At 36.8% G+C, this 23,902-nt stretch overlaps 1 protein-coding gene across 3 annotated transcripts in view; it reads right to left on the minus strand.

Moving 5' to 3' along the window:
* The window catches only part of EPHA6 (EPH receptor A6), a 516,782-nt gene that overhangs the window by 71,723 nt on the left and 421,157 nt on the right, over positions 1-23,902 (minus strand). For 2 of the 3 annotated variants that reach the window (XM_084506721.1, XM_084506719.1), the window contains 2 exons: positions 19,791-19,913; positions 6,459-6,520 (listed from right to left, as the gene is read on the minus strand). In XM_084506721.1, the coding sequence (XP_084362847.1) occupies positions 6,459-6,520; positions 19,791-19,913 (185 nt within the window). The remainder of the gene's footprint in view (positions 1-6,458; positions 6,521-19,790; positions 19,914-23,902) is intronic. The other variant, XM_084506720.1, reaches the window with a different exon arrangement.

Raw genomic sequence — 23,902 nt, forward strand, 5'->3', positions numbered from 1 at the left:
TTCATGTGACTTCTCATCTAAAGTCCATTCTCTCCATATAGTATCTACCCAGTACTGTGTCCATGTACAGAAGTTTTGTCAAGACCATATTTCTCTAGCTGCTCGTAAGGATCTCATGTGATAGAGTTTTAAAGCCTTACTAAAGTCAAGATTTATTATATAAACTGCTTCTCCCATACCCACAAAGCTTGTACCCTGTTACAAAAGGAAACCAGACTGATATAATTTGTTTTTGACAAATCCACACTGGCTCATACTTATCACTGTTATCTTTAAGGTGCTTATAAATACTTTTTTGATAATTTGTTCCAAAAATGTAACAGCAGTTTGACATTAAGCTGACTGGTCTGTAATTTCTTGGCTTCTCCTTTCCCTTCTTTATAATACATAGCTGACACTGGCTCTGTTATAATCTCCTAGTTTCTCATGTATTTTCCACAAATTCTCAAAGATAGAGCACACTGAAAGTTTCCACATGCCACAAATTCTTTTTGGCTTCAAATACAAGACAGTTGGTTGTAATAAATTTCTTGTTGCTCACTAGGAAGAATATCTTCAGGGATTAAAAAAAAAACAAAACACAGCATTTGCAAATGAACTTCTCACAGTAGTATCAGGAATTCTGTTTTCTGCATCTTTTAACAAGGTGAAACATTGCTCGAGAAGAAATGTTGGCTCTGTAGCATCACAGACACTAGCATCTCAGCCTAACCTCAGATCACATACATACTTGTTGCTTCCCATTTCACTATTAAGGTATCACATTCACTCAAACTCAGTTTCGAATTTCCCATTTTTTTTCTTTTTTTTTTTTCTTTGGTTCAGAAAAAAAGTATCTGTATCAGTAGTCTCCAATGCAAGTTTTCTTCTATATAGAGTCATTTCTGAAAACAAAGGAAATGAAAATGCTGCCTTTATTCTACCAGGAAAGGAATGTGCCTCCAGTAAATAAAAGTGCACACGAATGCTGTGTGTGAAAGCAAAAGAAGGAGTATTAGTTATGAGCTCTAATGTTGTTGCCTCTCTGGATGCAGATAAATAATAAGGGGAACCATTAAACTTCAGAAAGGCCATCTGGCCTCTTTTCCCCAAAGCTGACTGTCTAGTGAGGCCATGTTAGATGGATTTACAACATATACTTTACAGCATCATTTTATAGAACTTTCTACCGATCTTCATTTTTCTTCTTTCTCCCTTTTCCCCAGCATCACTAAATGTAGGTGTCTGCTGCAGCATCTAAACTCTAGTTGAAAAAAGTGAGAGCCTGATAGCAAAGCTGCCCTGAGAATAACTTCGTAACGATTACTGAATCAAAGAGCAATATATCATAATATTTTCTCCTTCCAGTAACATATTTTTTCATGTATTTTTACACTTATCTTAGCTGCTGCTAGACATGCCTCAAGGGATTAAAATTTGGTGATGAATTCCTGGGTTGCATTTGCTGTACTGTCTGCTGCTGTTAATGTTTTAAGGTAGTTAAGCATATTTTATAGAATCTTTAGAAAAATATTTTCTTTGGAAGAAAATATATTAAGGATTTTTACATGCTATGCGCTCCTATAAATAAATCTATTTTTTTAAAGAGTATTTTAGTTTTCTGATGTGAAAAGAAATATATCAGTTTTTAGGTAGGAGGAAGAGCATTACTATTGCAAATGTTAACAGTGAAGAAGGCAGAAAGACCCCATGGTTATCCAGGGTAAATTAATCCCTTCCTCCTACAACTCAGAGATTCACAAAACTGGACAAGACTGGAGCATCTTTCTTTGAAATGTAAACATCCATCTCTTTGGGGAACAGTTAAGGGAAAATGCTGCCAACACTCACGAGCTGCTTAATCCTCACATTCTCTTTCCCACATGAATCCCTGGAGAGCACACAGTCTTTTTCTTTGCTGTGGGCTGTTTCTTGCCTCATTGCCGTGGCTATTGGTTAGCACACCTTGGACAGTGAGCGGCAGTAAGACACTGACAGCAACCTGGTGGTCTGCAGCTGCAGACGACACTCACAGGTAGCACACTGAAAGAAGTTACAGTACTCTGGTGACAGCTTTTTGGTTATTTTACAGTTTTTAAAAAGCCAGCTTCTAGCTGTTTTCCCTTTCTGTGGTTTAAATCCCCAGAATGAACAAACCACAATGACAATGAGCACAGGCCAAAGCCTGAAGATGTTCTCCACGTGGGAACTGAACCTATGAAGCAGTAACTCCCCAAAGCACGCAAGCCACCGTGCCTCATTATGGTCATGTTCCTGTTCATGTGATGCTAAATGCAATTGCTTTAGCCAAGAACGACCTGTTAGATGGAGCTGTGAAAAAAGAATAGGAGATTTAATAACTACATAAGTCTGTGAGACATCTATTTAGGGAGTAGGCTAAGCAGGGGAGGGTGTATCAGTGTGAAAAGACCAATCTCAGGATGAAGTACCTTTATAAGAAATATTGTGATCATCTGACAGGTGAAATATTGCTCTGTCAGAGCACAATAGCTAAGGACTGAAACTGGGATTCATACTTGGCTAATATTACTGTATCACTCTCCAAACTCCTGCATGGGCTTGGGTACAACGTGGCACTCATCTCTGTTTTCTCTCAGCAAAATGGGGATTGCATTTATGTCACGTATGAAGGCTGCAAGATCACCCAGCAGTGATTCACGTACCAATGTGGTATACTCAGCCATGGCCATGCTCAGAGAACAGGCACCTTGAACCTACTGAAGTGGCAGACAGCTTATTAAATAGGTTTTGCAGTTTTTAGGCATTTACTTATTTATTTCATTATGCATCTCTCAGTTGTCTTTCTTGTCATATCTTATATACACTGTATCAACAAGCATGAGCAAACATATCTGACTGCAACTATCCTATCTAATTACTGAGTACATCCTTCCATCAGTTCAGATAGCTGTCCTTTCAGCTTTTCATATGTTTATTCTTTTACTCATATGCTTGCAGGATAAGTGATTGCTAAGATCTCCATTACACAGGCAGGTGACTGAAACAGAAAGACAGTGAGTCCTACCCAAACTCTGCATGTGAAGTTGGTAATAGGACAGGAAATTGCTTAAGTGTCAGCTCCTTTTTTCCCCCACACAGTGTACTCTTATCTGGCAGCTGTGGGAGCAATACTGAAAGAAGAGCTTCTAGCACATAAGGAAATACTAAAGTGGAAGCTCACGTCCCTTTTCAGAGAAATCTCTCAAAGTGTCACCAGAAGTAAGTTCACGTGTATCGTATTTCTGGTCAAATGACCACTTCTTTGACAGCAAATTTCAGGTTTACTTTTGTAGGATGATTAACTTATATACATCAATCTTGTATGAGAAAAAAAAAAAAAAAGATACTGAGCTTCATCTTACGATAATGAGTTTTATATAACTGCAAAAATAATGTCAGATTTTTGAGGGAAATTTGGTGTCATGTGTCTCCAGCAATTTAGGATGTCTCATGGTGTGCAATCTGCTGTAGTTAAGTGCCATCATCTTACAGAATCAGTTCTAATTAGCTGATGCCCTTCCATTATAAAAATATCTGCAGCATCTTCATGCCGCAAATACTTGCCAACTTTTTACCAAAAAGCTCAAAGTTTGCAGTTCAGTATATGGGCTATTTTATCAGGTGGGGAAAACAATTTGGCTGAGTTTGATTTTTAATACATCTGGTATTTCATACAAATAATGGCAAGGCACTGGTTTATGGACTTGGCCACATAACTGAAACTAAAATACAGCACTAAATAAGATGGAGGAGGGGTGTAATCCACTGGCCTAGGATTCAAGGGAATTGTTTTCATTTCTGATCTCTGCCATGCACTTTGTGCACAATACTGTGAAGATCACTTAACACCTTGGTGCTCTATTTCCCTATCTGTAAATCAAGGAATTGGAGACTACTGAGAGTTTAGGTTTAGGGTTCAAGGGGACTTCTACTTGGGAGTTTAGGATTCCTGGCACAACTTGTTTGCAAAATGTCTTCCCTGAGGAGTCTTTCTTTGGACTCTCCTCACACAACTCATGACAGAGTCTCTCTTTGAGACTGTACAACTGACCTATTTTTGCAGGCCTCTGAGAAAGGACAGGTTGGAAGGATGTGCTGGGTAATGCCTGCAGGTTGCGCCATGGGGGAAGTCTTTCTTATGGCAAGAAATTGATTTTTTTTCCCCCTCACTATCTCTCTATAAAAAGATTTTGCTCTATAACAAGTCATTCTTTTAAATAATAAGGAAGATAGACTATATCATAAGCTCTTCCAAATCTCAGCACATAAAAATTGTTATATTCACCAAATACCTTTCATTAGGATTGTTAAAGATAAACCCTCTCTGCTTCTTTGTATCTTCACAAAAGCTTTTAAAACTGTAGACTTATATCTGCAGGAAACAACTATTATTAATGAAGCAGCTGGGTTTCTTCTTAAATAGGTTACTTTGCAGCCATTTGCTCTGCTAATTATTAACAGAAATGCTGATGATATATCTACTGTGCTTTGGGATGCTGAATATTATCTAAAATCCTTTTAAAAACCATTTGAGAAGAATAAACCACATCTGAAGTGTGAATTGAAACTGTAAAATAATACACATGGAAACCAGCTGCAGAAATGATTAGCTCACATTTTTCCCCAGCAGTTTTGCCTGCAATATCTTTTGCAATGTGAGAAGTATTGCTTCACAATAACATCATAATTTTGTTGATGTCAGTTTCTATTAAAGTATCCTAATAAGTAGTAATTGTTCTGACAAATAAAAGCACATGAATAATAATTAGAATATAGATATCATACTAGAGCATCTCAGAGAAAGGTAGTTCTCTGTCATGAGTTATTTCAGTATTTGGTTTAATTCTCTTGTATGAAATTTTGCACACATACACATACACATGCATGCACAAAGAGCAAAGTTTTGGGCCCAGGATAGTCTTCCTGGGTCACTGCTATAAAATTGCAGACCGTGGAAAACCCAAGTCCTTGAATTAGTGGCAGTCTATCTGCCTCGTGCAGACAGACACAGAGATGAGCCAGAAAGGCAAGAGGGGTGATCTTTTAAACCCAGCCAGTTTCTAGAAGACCTTCATGATATCAAACTCTCTCCAGAAGATAACTTGATTTTGATCAACTATCAAATTCTCACCAGAATTTGTGGTGTTGGTATGTTTCTGACAACAGAACAGATATTAGTCATATATCTTGACAAGAAAAACAAAAAAATATATATATTTTGGACAGTCAGTGGACAGCAAGGGATGCTACGGAAAAAAAAAAAAAAAAACACAACAGAATAATCAAAAGCAAATGGAAGGGATAAAAAATGTGTAGGAATATCTAAAATAATGGCTTTGGTGTGCTTTCAAGGTAGTACCCTCCGTTGCAGATGCTCTTCTTTAAGATTACCTCTTTTCTGAATCTGCTGTCACACAAGTGCTGTCTGTATGACTTTCCCTCTCACTCATTTGTGTGTTTTCTTTCTAAAGCATTGTCTGTTCTTTCCCTCCTGGTTACTCACTATTTTCTCTTAGCAGTTCCTTCTTCCTGCTGCCATAACATCCTTTGTCATCATGATCTAGATTTTCCAACAAATATTTTCACAGCTCCTCAAGGAACACCTGTCCTTTGTGCCTGGGCTACCCTTTTCAAGCACATCCACAAAACCACAGTCCTCATCCTTCCGCAGACCTTTCCTACAGTCCCAGCTTTACCATTCTGCAAAATGGCAGTGGCAAGTCAGCAGGCTAGTAAGGACTGACATTTACTTTCTAAGGCAAATTTGAAATACTTGACAGTCACACAGTTTCTTATGTCATTAGGCCTCCAGACACTTCCAATGGTAGTGTCAACAAAGAGGGTGTTTTAGGATAAGTTTAGCTTTGGGGGTCATCCTTTCCTTCTCCTTTTCTAAGAAAAGCTACATACAATCGTGCCAACATATTTTTCACACTTTCTATAGCCCTTATTTAATGTTTAGAGTGACCTTTGGGAGTTAATTAGTGCCGGGACACTTTACCCATGAACTGTTTTCTAATTCAATTTATTAAATGCAAGTAACCATAAATAATTATAAATCAGTTACCGAGTCTATTCCACACTTCACCAGCCAAAAATATCATAACAAAATATTTTTGAAGGTGATTGTGCAAAATGAACAGTTTCCATAAACCTAGGTATTTATGCTTCAATTTATCTTTTCCTTCACAATAACACTAATCGAAATACATTTTACTAAATTTGGTAGCTACTCTTGTAGAAGAAATCAATTATATTCTTAAGTTTAAATCTTCTTTTTTTCCAGCTATGCTCTAATGTATCACTGTACCTTAGAAATGTACCCTGGGGAAAATGCTTCTATTCTTCACTAAAATTCCATGAATAACATTATGTAGAAATTAATTTATGATAAATGATTTAAAATCTTAACCTAGAATGGCTTCTTATTCAAATGCCATCAGAAAATGGCACCTTACCCGCAGAAAGGAGTCAAGGGATCCATTCTCCATGTATTCAACTACAATCATTACTGGTCTGCCTGCAAAACAGCAAAGAAACACATTAGGATTACAGATGTATTATGGGTTTTCGTATTTCCAACTGTTAGGCACAGATTAGTGACATTACCTAAATATGTTACACATTTTCAAAATCCTCATTTATATTACAAACACAACTCCTTGTGTTATTCTCTAAGAGTTGTTTTTTTTTTTAAATGGTAGCGAATTAGCTGAATGTACACCATTTGCTGTGGTGTATTCTCCCCTTAAAAAGGATCAAATAAGAGCCCATTATTTCCAAATAACAATACTTGCTGTACCTCCCATCACAAACTGCTCCAACTGACTTAAATCTACTTCGAATATTTATCTATGTCTTGCAATAACAGTTTGGAATATATCTAAGGCAAGGAAAAAAAATCATAAACCATCTCCATGAAATAACATACTCAGTGCCATGATTTTCCTTTTCAAATAAAAATATCTCAATGATTTAGTGGCAAACAGAAAGACAGAAAGAGATACCACATAAATCCCTGCCAGATTGTGTGTGTGTGTGTGTGTGTCTATATGCATGTATGAGTGCATGTTGCCTTAACCCAGCAAAACTCTGAATTCATGATTGCACTTAAACATACACACAATGTTATCCGAATAAAAGTTTTGCTCAACCAGCACAGCTTTCCAGTTAGGTTCCAGGATGGCATCACACATAAATTCAGCATTCTTTAGAATACAATAACAAATTATATTAATTTCTTATGAAAATATCCAAATATGAAGATAAACTTTTAAAGTGGGCACTTTACTAAATACCATTTCCCTGTTGATATCCAGGACTAAGCCACCACTCTGGAACTGCTTGACAGAAGAGGTACAAAGAGCATGTTAATCAGGCTGTGCTGCAAGATGTTTTTTAGAATTGTTAATATTGCAAGGAAGCCATTCTAATGTATGCAAAACTAAAGTAACATATAAGTATGTCTGGAGGATAGGGAAGGAGGTAGAAAGTCTTAGAATGTGAAACTTCTCTTTTCCCGAGAAAGGCTGTCTCTTTCGGGGTTTGTGCAAAAGTGGTGCTGCATCAATTGGTGAAAACACAAGTCCTCCCTTTTCACTTTCTCTAAATGTTAGCTGTGCCAGTATTTTTAAAATCCAAAAGAGGCCCCTTTCAGGACCCACCTCTCAAATTATCACAGTGTTTTACTTGGACAAGGTCATGAGAAACAAACACAATATTCAAGGTGAGAAAGCACGGAGTGGCATCATGGACATTACAGCACAATTTCCTTTATATCGTTCTCTTCGGTTTGATTAATAGTGGAAGTGTTAATTAAACTGTCCACAATACACAATCAACCACAGACAGGTATTTCTCCTAGGCTATTACAGCTAACCTTGTATTTAAAAAAGTAAACAAGGGGTTTCTCTGTTCCTTCCCAACATGTTGACGTTGTATTACATGTGTGCTGGTGATGCTCATTCATGTGCCTTACTCTAGTCCTTCTCGAGTCCCTCACAACATTCCTTCCATTCCTTCATTTGTTCTAATAAAATTTGGTGTTCTTTCTGTATTTACCCTCATGTTTAGGTCCTCAATGAATAAAACAGTGCTTAATAATGTTTACACTGTAGTAAATTTTTTGTGTGTGTGTGAAAATTTTCAGCTGCATTCTCTGTCTTTTTGAATAGCCTTTCTAAAGTGTGAAGAATTAACAGCTTCTTTTTTTGAAAAAAAAATAAATTAATGTTTGGTCTCACCTACAAGTGTACATCTGTCGCCAAATCAGTTTATTTATATTTATCTGCATCTGTTGGCTATACCCTGTTTTTGCACCATATGTTTACACAATACATCAATTTTAACCTACTAACGATCAGAGCATTAAAAAAAAAAAAAAAACAACTTATTTACTTCCCCTTGCTTACATTGACTAGTTCTGTAGCCTAGTCTCTTTCGTTTCAAGCACATGAGTATCTAGATTGCCATACTTCTACTATTCGCTTATTGTCAAGGGACTGAAATCTCCATATGAAAGGAATATTCTATAATCTAGAGAAGTAAACAAATGGCAATCTGATGCTTAAGGATCTTATTATATGCAGAACCTGTCTTTACAGACGAGCTTTCTAAAGCAAGCAGTAGTTTCTACAGTGTTGCAGACGGCAGCATCTTGCAACAAATAGGGATGTAAAGCCAGCTTTCATATGGTATATTTGTTCAGGCTAAAGTTACCCAGAATTTTCTCTTTTTGGGTAAATCAACAAATAAAACACCTTTATGGAAAATTTACATTTGAAGGGAATGACAAATGGAGCAATTGAGCTTCAAAACAATGCCTCTAGTTTGTAACTCTTTGGCACCCTATACTTCAGAAACTATTCTGTAATTTTCTCTAGAGTTTCATAGGCTCTCATCACATCTTTGATGCTCCCTCGATGTATATACTCTAACATAAATGATTTTCTTTGCAAAGAAGAAATTGACTTTGCAAAGTCAATTTTTAATTCTTCTATGTTCTCTCCCAAAATGCACAGCCACCCCCCACAAAAAAAAAACAGAAAAAACAAACAAACAAACAAAAACACAACGCCACACACAGAGAAAAAAAAAAAACAAAAACCAAAACTCCGCATGAACTATTCTTCATTTTGCTCAGACCAACAGTATGAACTTCCAGGCCGCAATAACAATGAAATTTATCTATATGCATTTATATTTGAATTTAAAAAGAGATTTCAGTATTTTTCACTAGACAATGTTTATGAGATTTTAAAATGCTTGATGTCTTCCTTTAATCACTCGAAATGGCATGCCTTAACAAATCAAACCATCCCTGATGAAAATACTGTATAATACATGTACAATGAGACATTTCAAGAATACATACAAAAAGTCATCTCTATATCACAGGAATGGCATGATCAGGTAAACACACCAAAGTAAATTTCTTCTTGTCTTCAAACAGGTTGCTGTATATTGGACTACCTGCACAGCATTAAGCATTCAGGAATTTTGTTGAACAATAAATTTAATCACAGAAGCTGACGTTAGCTTCCCACAGGCTCAGTCTGTATCCCTTCCCATGCTACCTTTAATTTCAAATGAACTTGATGTGAGATAGTGTAAACCTTCAAGACACCAAAAAATGAACCCAGCTACATCCCTTGACTGCCTTAAGCAAGAATCCTAAGTCTGGAACCTAACACAAACTTCTCCAATAATCTTCTTTTAGTACATCTGCACTTGATAAAAGCCATTGTATTTTGGCTGCAAGCTTAATATATCACTGAAGATATTTACGTGTTCTTAGCTGGATTGTAACAGGTAATACAATAGGACTTCTAGCCAGTGTAATATTTGTCTTTGGAGTACATGTAGATCAAAAATGTCTCAGCTACTGTTTTGGTTGCTTGAAGATATAGTAATATAAAACTGCTACACAGCAGATTCTAGTGAATACATTTATCTTCAAGATGGTAATACATAGGTTCTATGCTCAGCAAACAATTCTTGTAAAATAATTCTATAGGTTTGCAAATTTCATACAATGATCTCTAAGTATTTTACAAATATAAGAACACCAAGTATCAGGAAAGGTAAAGCAGGACATAACTTGATTTCAAAGGTGTGGAAAAACAGGTTTGGAAAATCAAGTGGCCCTCTCCACCTAGAGAGAGTAGTTTCCAGGCCACATTTGGGTACCAATACACTATGTATGTTGTACTTCATTCCCTAGCTCAGGACCTTGCAGAGACACTTGTGTGGTTCCACTGTGCATTCACGTGTGAACAGGCTCTCCCATTCACAGCTGAAGGAATGGGACTAGTAATTGGCTCTGGAGAAGCTGGCTGAGATGTGGGGATGAGCAGCTGACTCCAGCACATCCAAGGGGAGAATCCAACATTGGATGTCTTGGTCCAGAGACTGAGCCTCTAGTCCCATGGGCATGCAGTGGGACTGACTGGAATGTCCACAGAGAAAAACAGATCCTGATAATAAATGGCCACTGGGTCCAATCATTTCCTGGTCTGGGAAGCAAACCCTGAAAGCACAGCTCTACTTCTGATGCCCTTAATGTAACAAAGCACAATCTGGGATGCCTAACCTCTAAAGGGTCTGAGGATGGCAGCCAGCACAGGACTGGCATAGAACAAAGTTCTTGGTAAGCCAAAAGCTATGCATGAGATCAGTTGCTGTTAATTTTATTTATTTATTTAGCTGCAAAGAGTAGATGTTGTCTTTTATACAGTGGTACAATCTGAGTCCTGGAAAGATTAAGATGAAGAAGATGAAGGAGGAGGAGGAGGAAGAAAAAGAGGAGAAGGAAGGGGCATTATTTAGATTATGAAAATCCATGTTGCTCTCACAGTATGGAAAAAGATCAATTGTTCATCTTCAAAACAAGGACACCAATTAATATTGGTTAGATGGGGGCAGAGAAGTCTCTGAGAGGGAAGAAGTATCTTTGAGTATTTTATCATGGGGTAGGCTAATGCAGTTCTGGGAGTCAGATGCAGATGGGAGTCAGAGAAGCTCTCAGGGCTCAGAAGGACAGCCCAGACTGCAGTGCAGCACACATACAGCTCTGCCAGCATAACAGGAACCTGCCCTGCCCCCTGTGAAAGCTCACACATAGCCACAGGTAATTCTGTAAGGGAAAGACAGCATGTCCCAAAAGGCCCTCCTGTAGGATCAATAACGAGACCCCCCTCAAGCAGGGGTGTTCTACACCAGATAACTGGACACCTGAACTCTAGTTTGAAGGCCTGACAAACTCAGGTGAGTGTTTTCATACAGATACAAGCACAGGCACCAGACAATGGCTGAATATGAACCAGGTTAATTTTATAGTCAAGATCCATGTAAGAGAAGTCAAGGAATAAGGGCACTGGAAATGGCGTCAACTTTTTTAGAATAGAAGACAGAGCTCATGATCATCTAGGAGCTAAAAGCTGCAGATTGCTGGAAGAGAGCATACAACTTCATAGTTGAGCTGGGGGAGAACAAAATACAAAAAGGCTTGAAAATGAATTCAAGGATTAAGACAGCAAAACAAATCATTCTTGCAGCAGTTCTAGATACCCAGCAGTGCTGGAGTGGGAAGTACTGCAAGAAAGACTTTTAAAGTATAAATACTACATACTTAATATAACTATATGAAATTATAATGCTATTTATACATGACAGATCGATACCATACCCACATTCACTGTTTTTTATAATTTCTGTGCAACTGTAACTATTTCCATCCCCCTTGTCCCCATTACCAGACACCTGGTTGGTGTATAGGCTAAAGCAGCTTCCCTCTTCGCACAATGCAGAGGGCTCTGGCTCTGGCAGATCCCTGTCAGACTCCCTGCATCTCAGAAAGTCAGACTGAACACGCAAGAGCAGTATCAGTGCTTTGGATGATCCGGAAAAAGGACATGGATTTCATTATTTAGAACTTAGATGAATCTGTAGGAAGTGCAGGGGTTATTCATGGTTTTGATGCAAATACTACCTGGTGACAAGTGGCTGACTGGTTTTGACAAGGTGTTTGTTTTTCCCCGAGAAAGTTTTTCATTAGAATTCTCCCTCACGGCTGTACTGTAATGCCATTGAAACAAAATTCAGCATAGATGACAAACATTCTGTATTGGTGTCATGCCTCCTCAGAATGCATGTTACAATTTTGTATTTTCCACTGATCAATCTGCTTCACATTTTTTTTAATAAGCAGAAATACAAAAAAATAAAAAAATTTAAAAAAGCCACCATTGCAGAATGTTGTAAAATACCACTTGCATTTAAAATTCACATTATATATATTTTTAGTTGTCTTTATAATTTTTATCCACAAGATTTTGATAGCATGTAATCTAATTGAGTGGTAGAATGATGAATAAGGAGAAGAATTTGAAGTGTCATATCAATGATAAGATATTCAGCTTGTTGTCTCCTGTTTTCATTTTAAATAATACAGAAAAGCCCACTTTAATGATTTTTTTTTTTAAATGTAAGATTAATCCTCCAAAAAGAATTTAGTTAGTACTTGCTCATTCCTACAGTCTTTACTTATAATGAAATCTTTAATACCCATTATGGGAATAGATCTTTTAACATAAACACAGGTTATTTATTCTTCCACTTAAAGAGCAAAGGCTTTGAATTTTCTCTCTAGATCATGTAAGAAAATATTGCTCCACTACTTCTGCAGCTCTGAATTCATGTGTCCAGATAACCTCTCAGAAGTCACCTGTTTGACATTTTTTCCTCCCAACCTGCTGAAGGGTTTCTTTCCATTCCATCCTTGTAAAGCAGGGGAGAAGTCTAAGAGAGCAAAATACACAGCACCTTTAGCACTGGGCTTTTCAGCACTCTAGTTGGGTGCAAAAAACCCACGGTAAAAGGCTGTGTCCCTTGTTCAGGTGCACAGGGCTCAGAAGGCATAGCTGGGTGTCACATAAGGTCTGTTTGCTACACACCGCTTCCAGTAGGAGAACCACTTGCTGTGGCACTGTGGTGTTTTCGCTCCTGCTACCATCAATGATGCAGTTGTATGCATCACATAGGAAGAGAATTAATTTCAGCAAATAGAAAACAGGACTTTTCATAGCACTAAAACAGTGGAGGGGGAAAAAAAGAAAAAAAGAAAGAAAACCAATGATTATGGAAAAAGCAAAGGGAAAAAAAAATCTACCAGGTCCAATACACCTGAAGGCAATGGGGATTTTTCTGCAAGCCATCCCAGACTGAGACCTGTTTTCCAACTAGCCTCAAAAAATACAACTTGCAGTTCCAACCCCGCTCTTGAAACTTCAGAAGCCAGAGTTTGCAAAAGGGACAGCATTCACATCCATCCATCTTGCTGCTACAAGAAATCACATAGATAAAGACTACTTATCTTGCTGTTAGTGCTCTTTCTATTATCCTGTGTCCCACATAACACTTTTCATTAGTCAAGGAAAGCTATCTTCACAAAACAAATTGACAGAAATATAAAATACACGAATGAGCATAAGTTACTATTATTTAGCAACATGGCAACAGGAGAATGTGCTGCAGAAAACAGAAGGTTTAGCAGTCTCCAGCATTGCTGCTTCTGCAACCCCTAATCCATATCACTCCTCTTAGTGTGCCTGGAAAAGAGATTCTGGAAGGTTTGGAGGAAAGAAAGTGGAACTGTAAAAAGAAAGCATTTGCATTGTTTCCATGATTTGTTTCCTTGTTCTTGTCTTTTTGTGAGAGAAACAAAGGGAATGCAGCAGAGGGTAAAAACAGAACAAATAGCTGTATTTTACTAGCCGGAGGTGGGTATGTGAGGGAGAAATAGTGTCTAAAATTATACCAAACAGATACAATAAGTAGCCCAAATTTTGGTGTTTTTTTTTTTTTTTTTTTCTTCCTTGCATTTATACTTTGCAGCCATATATCTTTGCAAAAAAAAAAAAAAAAAAAAAAAAAAAAGAAAAAAAGGAAAAAAAAAAAGAAAACAAAAAACCAAAGAACACCCACATTTCTTCTAATTTCCTTATTTTGGGTTAGTTCTTTGTATTACCCTTTTCTACATGTTTATTAGCTTTAGAAATCCAATATGGATGAAAAAGTTCTGTTTTATTCCTGCTGCTTGTGTTTACATGAATATTAAAAGCAAAAATAAAAAAGAGATACCTTCAACATTAGGGCAAGACAGCTTGTTAGAATTCAGAGGCACACATGGAAGGGAACAAGAGCCAGTGCATTTGAAGAACAGCAATGAAAGCTGCCACATGAATGATTCTAAGTACATTTAAGCATTGCATTTGAAAATCTTACACTATTTTTCAAATAGTAACAACTGTACAGATAAACTCTTGCTGTGTATGGGGAAAAGAGAAGATGAGGTAAAGTAACTTGGCAAAGGTAATCACAAAACCCAAGTCCTCATCCTGCAAGAAAAAGCTGTGGGAACGACCGTATCTGCAAGAAGAGGGCTTCTAGCTGTCTTCATGTTCCCCTGATCCTGAGAGGGCAGTGTGCCAGACTGGGCTCTCAGCATTAACCGATGCAACTTAAAAACTGATGTGAATTGTATCGGTTGCCTATCGACTTCCACAGATCATTACAACAGCTGATGTTTGCATCAAAATCTTCATGGAACCAAAATCTTCTGGAACCATTCTGACATCTCCAGGCCTTACAAGGACCACCTTATGCTGCCTTGAAAGAGGTTTTAAGAGTTTTTTTTCTGAACTTCTTCTTCTTAAGGCTAAAATGTTTGGAATTGTTTACAATGACTGTCTGGGCATTAAATGAGCTATTTAGAAAGTGTGGAGAATGAAGACCTCCTTTCATTATGTACTACAGTTAGAGCTTAATCTCAGTTCAGTTCAAGCTAAACTTTAATGGATCAGACCCAAAACCTTTTCTCACTGTTCACCTTACTCACTGATCATCCATATTTTGTCTGTGAAGTCAAAATATGACTTCCTGCCTACTTAATGGAAAAGTCCACATACATCCCCAGTTTGAACTTCTGTCCTCAGAAAATGCATGCCATTATGTATTGGTTGTAGCATTTATACACTAGACATGCCTGTGAAATAGCACTGAAGCTGGAAAGAAAAAAAATGGAAGAGTAATTTGGCTCAGATATCCTAGAAAATGCATATGCAATAAAAGAATCAATTTGTTAGTCACCAAGAAAGGTTTAGCAATTTTCGTTTAACAAAAAATACAGCAGTTGAGGTACTGGAATCCAGAACAGGGAAAAATGCATTAACTGAGGAAAAAAGTGGTTACTTTTCTCATTATTGGAGTACCATAAAATTATAGTTGAGTTTCACTATGAATAATTGCTCCTTGATGGTTCTTGTTGAGCAATTTTGTTCAGTAAGGGTCTGTCAATACAATTTGCTTTCAATTGTCAGTTTATACAATATCAAGAATAATGGGCTCACTCAGGTGCACTTCGAAATTGTAGTAAAATATTAATTTTGGGGAAAAGAAAACTGATAATCACCTGCTTTAGTATTCTACAGTTATGTTTGAGTTTTTTTGCGAATCTCCCTATAATAAATGTGTAGATTACCATCTATATAGTTTGTTAATGTAGTTTCAATACTGAACATTGTGGAAGGAGTTGGGGAGGTTTGCTTAACAGGGCCTTACACCCACATCTAGTTGTTCTTGTCAACAAAAAAATCATGAAAGAAGTTTAGCTTGAAAGAAACAACAGTAAAGGTATTTGATTTCCCTCCTTTCCTTTCCAACCCAGCAGATTTAACAATCTCTCCCACGCCCTTCAAAGACAGCAGCATACCAGAAGATTTTCTGACCCTAACTTCTGCCAGGTAATAGGGGTATGCATTTAAAACACAACAAACCCTTTACACATGACTGAAATCAAGAGCTGCAAATACACAGCAAGAGCAGGAAGCTATGAGTTCCCCCAAAGTGGAGCAAATACTACTAGTTTGGGAAATTAATTTGAAAAAATAGAGGCAGCACTGGCAATTTTTTTTTCCCCAACATGCACACAAATGTGTGTATGTATGCCTGTGTAAATATAAAGAAAGGGGTAAGCTTCCACACTCATATCAATGTATGTATGATGAGGAGCGGAAATTGCTACATGGTTTAAGAATTCAATATCATTTTTGCAAGGATATCGCTTGAAAAAAAATATGTTTTGCTTTCATGGATCCATTGGTCATTAACCATTACATTATAGACTTGCATCAGATAAGTCATGTGAATTTGTACTGTTAACAACTGGGATAACTAGAGACTACATTGTGAAAAATGATAGTTGAATCAAAAGGAAACTATTGTTTTTAAAGGGGATTATTTTTGCAGAAATGTAGGATATATTTTGGGAGGCCTCCTGAAAGTCTTGCTTCTAGTGAAACACTGTATGGACTGACAAACTTTCAATGAATCTATTTAAATATTAACACCATGCTTTAGCATAGCTATGTCTGGGTTTAAAAAACACCTACATTTGAGGGAATCCATTTATGCAGAAAAATGTTATGTACCATGCCAGCAACATAAATTAATCTCTAAGTTGGCTCAATGAAAATACCTTTTACAAAAGAGAACATCTGTGCAATGTAAAATCAGAAACCAAATTACAAAAAACTGGACATCAGCCGTCAATATGATGGCAAAAAGAATACCACCTGCTTGTCCACCCCTAAAGTAGAAGGGGAAAAAGGAAAGCAAGAGCTACTTTGCCCTGCCAAGCCATTTTCCAGGTGCTTCTTTAGGAGGCTTTCCAGTTCAGTTTTGTGTTTCACTTTAAAAACATCTCTGGGGAATTCTGTAGAAATAAAAGACGTAAAGGCATTTTGTCTTGGGTAAGGAGTATTTTTTTCTGACTATTTTGAAGTAAATCTGCCACTTAACTTGAGTTAAAGGTTTTGGTAAATAAAAAGAACATCTCATTATCTTTTTTCCCCCTGACCCTAATAGCAGAATAATGCAAGCATTTTAAGCCTTCCATGTAGTTAAATTCACCGAATTCTTACACATAAGCTATATGTGAAGTAATTAGGCTATAATTCAGCAAAGTTATTAAACGTTAAGTACTTCTGTTAGGTTTATGAAAGCTACTGGCCAATATAAGCCTAATGTCTCAGATAATGGAAGTGAGGTCACTCTGCTATCAAAGGTAGCAGTCGAGCATGCTTCCTTCTAGTACAAATAAAAAAAAAAAAAACACAGTGATTCTCTTACTTTTAATGAGAGAAGGTAAGGACTGGGGACAGGGGAAGCATCAAGACTCCAGTGGGCATGATTTTGCTCACCTGCTGCTGTTCTAACAGCCACAGACTGCCATGACAACATGGGTATCAGCACTTAAAAACCTTCTGGGAGTACTGTTGCCTTGGGTGTCTTTGTTTCTTGATAAAGCTATATTCAGAAAAAATGTCAGGTGTTGAGTGCAGTTTTTTTTTGTTTTGTTGTTGTTTTCTGTTTGTTTGTTTTGTTTTTTACCCAAAGGGTACATCCCTTCTGTCTCTACTCATAGATTATGGATTCAAGGATGAACTTCTCTTTTTTACTGAATCACACAGAGCAAGAGATTCAGTTCTGAGTCTCTCACGTTCCAGATCAGTACTCCTTTCAACAAGAGATTTCTTTTTCAAAACATACAGTAAATATTTGGGTTTTTGGCTCACTTGTATAGCAATGCTGATTTTAGCAATTTAGAAAGTTAGCATGAAACGGATATAGAATCCTGTGGTCATCTCTGTAACAAAGAGAGGCAATTCAGAATTAAGACTGCTTAATGTAAATCCAAATACATGAGAGTAAGAAAGGAACAGTTAAACAGCAACACTACAGATAAGGTTGTTAGGGTACATTTTTTAACAACAATTGCTAACTTTTACAGTGGAGTTTCACGCCACTTGCCCACTCTCACCCCATGCAATCTTTCTCAAAAGAACACCTATCATCCATTAGATTTATCACAGTTCCTCACTAGCTTTCAACTACTGACATTCCTCATTTTCTGAAAAGTGGACAGTCTCTCTGCTCCTGTGGGATTGTTTCTGAGCTCTTTTTTGCTGTTAACATGACCAAGCAACATTTATTTCAATTACATTGCTAGTGTATATGTTGCACAGCATGTAGCTGCATTTCCATTTTCCCGCTTTGAATATTTCATCAAATTGATTCAGAATTCTTAGAAAAGGACATTTAAGTATAAACCACTTTTACTAAACAAATAACATTTAAGAGTTATGATTTAAGTCTAAAACATGATAAGATGTACAAACACTCAGAAAATAACAGGTTTTGTTGTTGTAAGTCCTGAGGTAGGTAGCTATGTGAGAAGCCAATTCATGAGCACAGTGAAGCCATTTTTAATCTAATAGTATCAGTGATTGCCACACAAAATACAATGTTCAAAACAGAGAATATTGGTGGGCCTAGGGTATTTCATCTTCCATAGAGCTGTTTGGTGACAGATACCAATTTCATTGTGAGGCTGACAGCCAAAATAGCCTAATGGTATTAAGCACTCTGAAATACCAAAAGGAGAAAAAAATATGAAAAGCATTTTGCAGACTGTTGACAAAAGACACCTGAAGAGTCATAGGAAGAGACATCAAAGTTGCTCAGAAGTAACACTTAAAAAAACAACAACAACAAAACACAAACAAACAAACAAAAACAGTAAATATAATCTTCTATTAATGAGGTCTATAATTATCATAATGGATAAAATGAGGCATACAGAGGTAGAACAGTTTCTTTTGTATAGCAAATAAGTACCGCGTATGCCATTTTTCAGTTTGTTCCCTAGTTTTACCATAGGACAATTTTATTCCTTTTAACCAAAACTGTAAGTAACATTACAGGTAGGATGCCCTGAAAGAATTTAAGTATGACATGTACAGATTAATTCTGCATAGAAATATATAGTTTAGAAAGGAACAGAACTGAACTTTGATTCAATTTTAACTATAATTAAGATATATGCATTTACTCTTAATTTATTAGCTCTGGTGACAGATGGTGTTTAATGGCTCCAGACAAGAATGGACAACACGCATAGCCCTTCTGGGAAAGAAAGCCTCTATGCTATCCTTCTTTCCTATTTCAGCCCAATATATGATAGCAGCCTATTTACCTGGCTGTTCTCATTCTCAGCCTACATTCATTCAACCCTAGGCCAACCCTCTGTGGTCCTCCGTGCCACCATACAGCTGTACTTCTGCCTGGGACCTTGCAAGAGGCAGTGTAGAGTATCATGCTGACAACATAAGCCATGGGATTTTCTCACTTATTGTAAACAAGTTCAAAATAAATTAAATTAGTTTGAATTGTAACAAAAGTTGTTTTAAAAAGTTAAGGTATTTTTCATGAGATACAAGTTGCAACTATGGAACAATGCTCAATGATATCTGGCCTTTTCACTTTTTGTTTTGCTTCCATGGTTTAATGAGAAAATGCAAATTTTTACATAAGAGTCACAGAGTCACATAAAAACTAGGATTTCACAGAGGTATTTTTAGTTTTGTTTCCCTAGTGGACACGGCCATGAATGAAGCACTTGATTAGAGGACATCAGGCTTTTGTTTAGGTTGACCACTTAACTACAGATCACTTTCCCTCACATTTTCTCCTCTACAATGGTTCAGGGAAATAGCTGGTTCCTGAAAAATAATTTCTCTTTCCCATTTCCTTCCAGTTCAGCTTTTTATTGGAAGGGACATCTGGTCTCTCTGTCTAACCAGTACCATATTTTGTTTCCCTAAAAGGTGTGAAAAGATGGGGCAAAGGGTGAAGGGAAAAATTGATGTGGGGGAAAAGGCTGGAATACCTACCAGAGGAAATGCTGGGGGGTAAAGATCCGCCCCCTGACACTGGATGTGAGGTCAGGATGCTATTTAAAAATCCCGCCCTCAGGAATCTCGAAAGAGACTTCACCCCAATGGTCGGAAAGGATCCTTTCAAAGAGATAAAAATGATCATTAATCAAATGAGTTGTTCTTTGACTGTTAAAGAAGTCGTCTGTTTAAAGAAAAAATAACCAAACCTCTGCAAAGCTAACAACAGTTTCACTGGAACAGATCGCATAAAATGCAGTTAAAAGTTTTTGAGTGCTTTTTAACCAATTCATACAATACACGGCTTTAACCAGAAAGAAGTTGTTTTCTGCATACTTCGCAAACGGAGAATTCCAGCACTTCTAGGAGGAATGTAAAAAAAATGAGATTTTAATGGTAAAATACACCTCTTGGATATTCACAATGCATTCGAAATGACTACTATAAGAGCATTTTTACAGTTTTGTATATGAATCAGAGAGAGACTAACAGAGGCAAAGCTATAGCAGCAGAGCTGAGTTTTATGTCAGTACTTCAAAGACGTGACAAACCACCTGAAACAAGTCATGTCTGGCAAAGGGAGAAGGGGAACCAGAATTAGTGTTAGGACAGCTAACACTGTTAAGCCAGAGCTTCTGTCAAATCTCCGAACACCTGTCAATATATTGATGCAGGCAAACAGAAGTATGGATGTGGCTTCTTTCTGCTTTGCTATCACCAGAAGCTTTCCAGGTTTTACACTTTTGATTGAATGAACTTTACGTTCTTCTCATTGCCTAATAGTACAGTTTGATTTCTGCAAACAGAGATTATCTCATCCATCCATTTAAAAATAAATACTTGTGATATATCTAAGATAATGTTGATAAGGACTCTATCATTCTATCCACCGTTTCAGCTTTCATTGTGCATAGACCTAGAGACATCATTACAGTTAGCTCATGTTAGTGCTCAGTGAATACCAGCATCAAAGCTGGACCTGAAATGGCAGCTCTATACACTTTGCATAAAAATACAGTCAGGACCTTGCAATATATCAAAACTGATAATAATTTTTTTTTTTTAGTTTTGCAAGTATATCAAGCAAGCATATGTCCAATCATTTAGGCTATGGTAAGTTTGTTTTCATCATCTTACAGGTATTTCACAACTGTTCCTGTTAGAGATAGAAAAAATTTTATCTATACACAAAGAGGAAAAAAAAAAAGTGCCTCTTAAAATTCAATCAGCTGGTTTTTTTTTTGTTTGTTTGTTTGTTTTTTTTTTTAACTAATACAAGTTAGAATAGTTTAGCCTCAAAACACACATATGCATTTGCTGAGCTTAACGTAGCCTAACAGCTCTGAACTTTTCTCTTGTACTTTTAAGCAGAAGATCTTTTGTTTCTTCTCAAAATATTCCTCACTTGCCCTTTATATTATTAAAACTACCACGGTCTGTGGAAAAAAGAATTAATTTAATTAGTGCTCTGGGTGCAGTATTTTTATATTTGATGGCTAAAGATATGGAATGAAAGTGTTCCCTCTGGCTATTCCAGAAAAGCCTAGCTTTGGCTGCCTTGTCAAAGTGTTTTCAAACTCCATGGCTTTCATTTTAAAATATTTTCAGAAGAGCTCATGGATAGAGTCCAGAATGCAATATACAGAAATTCAAATTTAAAATGGAAAATTGTTCCATAAACTCCAAGATGGTGTATTCTAAACAGCACCTTAAAACATGAAGGCTAAATAATGAACATATGAAGACCTCCCAAATAAAACTTTCCTCCTTTGTTCCAAAATATGAATTATACCAACCATAAAGTACACCCACAGTAAATCACATGCCATGTATATAGACCTTCAGAAAAGTGAAACAGCTTGAGCTTCACGATGGATAATTTCCTACACTTAAATGGAGTTAAATGGCAAATATCTCAAGTTGCCTGATAGTGTTAAAACAAATCACAATGTTATAGAAAGTAACAAAGACAAATACAAACCTGCTTCACTTATTGTGTATATTTGTAAATAAAAACAAGGAGAAGCAAATTTTGGAGCAACTCAATCTGTGAATACTAAAAAAGCTGGAGGGCTAAAATTACTGAGGTCTTCCAAGTAGCCTTATAATTAAAGCAATACATATAAACAATGTTTACTTATTTTTTTTTTACGCACTAAAAAAAGGTAGAATTCAGTTGCTTAAGCATAAATGCTTTGTGTTATTTGAGATGCTGCAGAATATCTGAGACATTCATATCTGAGTGGCACACATGACAAGATCTGCAGGAGATTTGCACTCTTTGATAGTGGCAGCAAGAGGCAAAGCAGCAGTTCGGTCTCTAAGAGGAGGCATCCAGTCCCATTTTAGGCAACTGAAACCCATACAAATACTTTATTGTCACCTCAAAAATTTCCTCAGTGAAGCAGAATACACAGTTACAAGAACAGTAACTTTAGTCTCTTCCAGAAGTCTACAAACAACTTTTAAAAAGGACCAGGCTGATAACATTCAGCCCTGATCAGTATCCAGCAACATAAAAATGTGAAGGACAGATTGAAAGTTCATTCACATTAAAGCAGGCATGATCCTAGTCCCAAATACAGCATGTGCCCAAGAATGAAAATATAGTGTGTGGCTGGTAAGAAGAGTCAATACTTTGGTAATATCACCTGCACACTGTGAATAGGGTTTGTGGCTATTACATGACTATAGATGTGGAAGTTGGCTATTATTACAGGTAGCTGGGAAAGAAAATCAATTCCCATAGCTCCCGTCAAACACCACCAGAAAGACAGAAGTCTGATAAGAGATTTGGGCATTTCCAATAGCTTAAAGCATTACTCAAATTTTTACTTGTTTGCATAAGCAATCACAAAATCTTTGAAAGAAAAATGGCAACAAAGAATTGTGTTCAAGACAGAAAAGGAGAAAGCTCTCTGCTAACACAACAGAGAAAGAAGGGAGGTGGGAGTGTGATATTAAACAGAAAACACCAGCTTCTTAGAAATACATAAATTTCCGTGTGGAAATCAGTAATCAGAACTGCATTTCCTTCTATCTGAATATGTTATTTTTTATTGGACAATGAGTCTTTGCTCTTTTTCCAAATTGGAATTGTGCTTAGCTGAACAAAAAGTTAACGAAAAATGTGCTGCATCCTGCTGTTTTACACAAATTGCAAAGGCAACATTCATTTTTTAGAGGTGCATTTGAACAATAAAAATCTTAATGCTTAGTTTAAATAATCTCTTTTAAATAACCACACCGGACACTTTCAAGACACTTGGATATTATTTCTTTAGCTAAACAACCTTTTTGAGAAATGCAATTCTTTCGGCATACATCATGCTGAGTCTAGGGTTTTACACATGTTCTGTCATTTGTATGAAAATTATTCTTTTTCCAGTGGGTGGAGTTATGCTAATGGAAAAAGCTTTTAGTATAACATCTTACTGGTTCTAGAAAGAGAAAATGAAACGTGAATATCGAGCCATGATTCCTGAGTGCACTGAAATACAGTTGTTATACAGCAGCTTGCAGGTATGATTTTATTATGGGAAATAAATAGCAATAATTAAAACAAACAAACAAAACAACAACAGTAAATCCCACAACTCCCTTCTGGTCCATAGTTACCCACAATGAACATTAGTCCACCTTAACACAGGAAAATGCATTAGTTATAGGTATTAGTTGAAAAAGGGCATTGAAAGAGTAAAAATAAATGACAATACTCTCAACAGCTGACAGTTCGTGGAGTATGCATCATTTAATGAGTTCTGTGATACCAGTTTATAGCCCAGCATCAGTTCTTCTCTTTCACAATTATTGCAGCTAAGTGCTTGTGCTGAGAGGCAGTGGGGGAGTGCTGAATCAATTAGCCTGCCTTCTGCCTTTGTCTGTTGTTCCAGGGGGAATATCAGCCCACAAATGATAGAATTTGATAGGGAAATCACTTGTATAGCGTCCTACTCTGGCACGGTTTTAGTAGCGCATTATCTACACAGAACAGAAGGGCAAGAGTAGATAGCTGGGTAAAGGAAATACATATGCTTTGTTCAACTCCAGAGTGCATACATTAATTCACACACATTTATTAGCACTTGCATCACAACAGCATGGCCAAC

This window comes from Aythya ferina, assembly GCF_964211825.1.
Source record: "Aythya ferina genome assembly, chromosome: 1".
Taxonomy (NCBI): domain Eukaryota; kingdom Metazoa; phylum Chordata; class Aves; order Anseriformes; family Anatidae; genus Aythya; species Aythya ferina.